Source organism: Silene latifolia, chromosome Y (genome assembly GCF_048544455.1).
Source record: "Silene latifolia isolate original U9 population chromosome Y, ASM4854445v1, whole genome shotgun sequence".
In the NCBI taxonomy this organism is placed as follows: domain Eukaryota; kingdom Viridiplantae; phylum Streptophyta; class Magnoliopsida; order Caryophyllales; family Caryophyllaceae; genus Silene; species Silene latifolia.
This window is the reverse complement of record NC_133538.1, coordinates 96334725-96339298: the sequence shown is the minus strand read 5'-3', so window position 1 is coordinate 96339298 and position 4574 is coordinate 96334725. Positions and strand designations below refer to the sequence as shown.

At 42.6% G+C, this 4574-nt stretch overlaps 1 protein-coding gene across 1 annotated transcript; it reads right to left on the bottom strand.

Moving 5' to 3' along the window:
• Positions 1-2068: 2068 nt before the first annotated feature.
• On the bottom strand, positions 2069-4374 carry LOC141633143 (uncharacterized). The gene is made up of 3 exons (XM_074445612.1): positions 3413-4374; positions 2876-3327; positions 2069-2791 (listed from the first exon to the last, which is right to left on the bottom strand). The coding sequence occupies exons 1-3, from the start codon at positions 3474-3476 to the stop codon at positions 2438-2440; spliced, it is 870 nt and encodes a 289-aa protein (XP_074301713.1). The 5' UTR covers positions 3477-4374; the 3' UTR covers positions 2069-2437.
• Between the last annotated feature and the right edge of the window lie 200 nt (positions 4375-4574).

The window sequence follows — 4574 nt, the reverse complement described above, 5'->3', positions numbered from 1 at the left end:
CGAGCAAATGGATTAAAGGTATGTATTGACCTTGGTGTGCAAAACCTAAAGGTACGTCATCGATTCCCTTCTTATCTCCAACCAAGTAAATGGGATATATACTACAAAAGACCCCAAAATGATGCTTTATCTGGACGTTGTCCAAATTTTAAAAAGTAAATTTCGAAATTTTAATATTGACCAAATTCCCAGGGATTTGAATACCTAGGCCGATGCTCTAGCCGGCCTAGGATCCAACTTTAGTCCCCTTGACTTCGACAAAATACCCATCGTGCATTTATTAGAACCTGCAATAAATAAACAAGATGAGAGTTTCCCAATCTACATTGCTAATTCTTGGACAAAACCCTACTATGACTGGCTACAACAAGGAATCCTTCCCTTAAATAAGCAAGATGCCAGAGCACTAAAAATAAAAGCTGCTTCATATACTATTATTGACAACGTGCTTTTTAAGAAATCGCAGGCCGGGCCCTACCTCAGATGCCTGGAACCACAGGAAGCTGAGCAGATATTATCAGAAATCCATGAAGGATACTGTGGAAATCACAAAGGTGGAAGAAGCCTGGCAAGCAAAGTACTCAGAACAGGTTATTATTGGCCTACCTTGAGAGCCGATTGCCTGGATTTTAGCTCTAAATGTAAAGCTTGTCAGATTCACGGACCATATATCCATCAGCCATCTGAGGAACTACATTCCATATCCGCACCATGGCCATTTATGAAGTGGGGCATGGATATAGTTGGAAAACTACCTCAAGCGCCCGGACAAAAGGTTTTCATGTTAGCAATGACTGATTACTTCTCCAAATGGATAGAAGCTGAATCATACAGGCAAGTCAAGGAGAAGGATGTCATAGCATTCATTAAACACAACATCATATGTAGATATGGCATCCTCCGAAATAGTATGTGATAACGGCACGCAATTTGTGGGAAAAGAACAAGAACCTTCGTGCTCAATGGAACATCAATCTGGTGACATCCACACCAGGATATCCAAAAGCCAACGGTCAAGCAGAATCCAGTAATAAGGTGGTAATCAGTTGCATAAAGAAAAAGCTGGAAAAAAGGAAAGGCAGATGGGTCAAGAACTCCCCCCTGGTCCTTTGGGGACAGAACCACACCAAAAACATCCACAGGCCAAACCCCTACTCCTTGGTCTATGGATGTGAAGCGATAATCCCAGTGAGGTGGACGTTCCATCGGCCCAGATGCAGCTGAATACAATAACAAGCAATATACCTCTAATGGAGGACAGCCTGGACCTAACAGAAGAGCTAAGAGATGCAGCCAACATCAGATTAGCAGAATACCAGCAAAGAGTTGCGAAAAGCTATAACAAGACTGTCAAAGCCAGGGTATTCAGGTAGGAGACCTTGTCCTCAGGAAAGTCTTCCAAAACACAAAAGAAAAGAATCTTTGGCAAATTGGCCCCAACCGGGAAGGTCCCTACCTAATTGACTCAATAGTCGGCCGGGAGCCTACAGATTACAAACCCCGGAAGGCGAAATGATCCCAAGAGCTTGGAACATTGCACACCTAAAATTATTCCACATATAAAATATATTTCCCGGTTCAGGTATAATTTTCGTATTCACATTTCCTGCCCAACTTGATATGAAATTACATGTATGATACTTGCCATTACGTGAATAAATGCAATATATGATTTCTTCAAAATTACGTGCCCAAGTACTGATCTATGTTCCCATATTTTTACCAAGTAGAATCTTCAATACTTGTTTTTACATACTGCATTCTATTTAAAACAAATCTTAAAGATTGGGGCTACCCCACCAACATTCAACTAATATCCAATCGATATCCAAAATTCGGTTGCAAAACAGCCTTATAATACTGAGCTCAACTTATCATACAAACCTGGAAAATCTATTCCTGGATTGTATAACATAAATGGGTCATAAGCCCTCCGCAGTGCAAGGGACATAAGCCCTCCGACATGCAACGATCCCACCCATAACACATTAAACTGGCAGATCCAAAGACAAAATCGGCCTCGACCCGGTTGAATAATCGGCCGATCCGATAGACACTCAACATCACCTTTTGAAAACACAAGAAGAAAATTTGACCAAATATTTATTCATCCAAAATAAATGGCCTTACCACACACCTAAAAAAACATCCATTCCAGAACATCCCCCCTGGATGGGTCAAAAATGTTTCTAAATATTCATTCCAGGGACATTCCCCCAGGATAGACCAAAACCTAAAAGAAAAACAAAACTAAGCTATTTTTGAGCCGTGTGACCGACTCACAACCATCCGCCATTTCCGATCATCGACTTTGCCTTGGAAGGAGGAGAATCCACTTCTTCTTCTTGACCCATATTGGCCAAATCAGGATACTGAGCGTCCAAAGCCATCTCATCCTGGTCCGGATTCCAATTAGCCCGGTCAGATTCTGGATCCCTCATAGCATCAACCCGGCCTTTCCCGAAGAAGTACCGAGAAAGATCGCCAACCGCGCCTCCACCAACTCCTTTTCAGCAGCAAGCTCCTCGTTTTTTCTTAATTGATCCTGCATTGCCTGCTTCTCAGCCTCCAACTCTTGCCTGACAACCTTCTCAGCATTCTTTGCAGCTACCTCACAAACTACAGCAGCCCTGACCGCCTCCTTAGCTGTCCCCAACTGAGATTGAAGTACCACTTCATTACCCCTGGATGTGTGCAGGTCACGGTTTAGCCTATCCAGTTTTTCCTCCAAATTAGTAACCTTGGCCTGGGCATCCCTAAGCTGACAAGCAGAGCTGCCCGCATCCAACCCCTACATACATACAAAATCAATTAGCCAAATACAAGGTAAAACAAAAAGCACATAAACAATTAAAAATATCCCTTTACAACTAACCTCCCTAGCCTGGGAAGCAAGTTCAGCAGCCCTTGTTACAAGAGAAGTCAGAATAGAAACCACCCTGGTAGACGACTCAAGGGTACTAGCAGACAATAGCTGGTCGCTCATCTTTGCAGAAAACTCATCTATCCGTGCCCGGGCATCATCCATGTCATCAATCCTAGCAGGCACTTGCCTTATACTCCTGAGTGGCTGAGCCGGGATAGGCTGTTTCTCTCCTTCCTCCTCTTCCAGGATAACATCTTCCCTCTTTCTTTTCTGAGCCTGGACAATCTCCGGTGAAATTACCCTGGGAGGATCTTGAAGAGGCTGAATCTCAGAAACCAGGATATCAAGCGTTTTGTCGCTCCCACTAGCCTCCTGGCTCTTGGACTGTTCAGCAATCCTAGCCACCCCAGCCTTCAAATCCTTTGCAGAAAAGCTGGCCAGCCTAGCAGAAGACCTAAATACTGAATATATAAAAAATATACGTGAATATCAAGCAAAGAACGACAGGAAGATAACGGCCAACATAAAAGTATACAGAAGACGTACAGGAAAGAGCAGTAGAACTAGGCTTGCCTTTGGGTACTCTGACCCCAGTCAGCTTGGTCTTCATATACCGGGGCAACAACTCCCGCCCAAACTAGTTGGCCAGGTCCTCTCCTCCTCAGGAATAGCAAGGAAAGCTTCTATCCTGGAAACAGCCTCCTCATCAAGGGGATCACAACTCCAATCAGGAGCTGCAAAAGCCGTCAAAGTTACACAGGTAAGAATCAGAATCCATTAATTTCATATAATATATATCGCAAAATAAAAAGTACAAGGAACCTACCACTCTCCAAGGGAGGATATCTCAGATAATCAAAGCCTGATCCCAAAGTCTCAGTCCGGACAAACAGGAAAGTCTTTGCCCAATTCTTATCATCTCCAGAGTCCAGGTTAGTAATTAATGGAGACATTTTCGATTTTATTCTCAAATTAAAACGACCATCAACAGGATTTTTCATATGATAAACTGCTTTGATATCATTAATAGTAATTACAAGATTATGTTTAGCACATAAATTTTCAATAGAATGGACAAGTTTCCAAACCATTGGCATAATCTGAAAAGGTGACACCTCCATAGCACGAATGGTATCAATCATCAAGGGAGTAAAAGGTAACTTACAGCCTGCTTTGAACGCCCATTCAAAAATACAGAACCAGCCAGGTGATACCAGTTAGCCCCGACCGGACAAGACTCGGGGATCCATACCTCAAAAGAGATTCGGGGAATTATTTTCTTCTCCTTAGAATCTTGTCATAGTTTGTTTTTAGTAAATTCTCCTCAGGGAAAGAAGAATCCAGAGATTGAAGAGCAAAAAAACAGAATCCTCGATACTTGAAAGCCACAAAGACGAGCAGGAGGGTCAATTTCCCTTACCTCTTCCTCTTGGATGTCTCGTGGGTTCGGTGCTCAAAGAAGCCAGCACTCTCCGGGATGCGGGACGTTTCTTGGCTCCCATATCTCTGAATGTTTGATTTATTGTGATGAAATTGAAATTATTGAGAAAGTATAAATTAGCAGAACAAGGTTCCTGGGAAATAGAGGAGAATTTCAGAAGAATACTTAGCAAAGAAAGTGGAGGAAATTTGGTGAAAAATAACTCGCCCCTAAATCCGTATTTATAGAAAATCTATAACGGTATGAAAACCCTAGGGATTGCAAAAC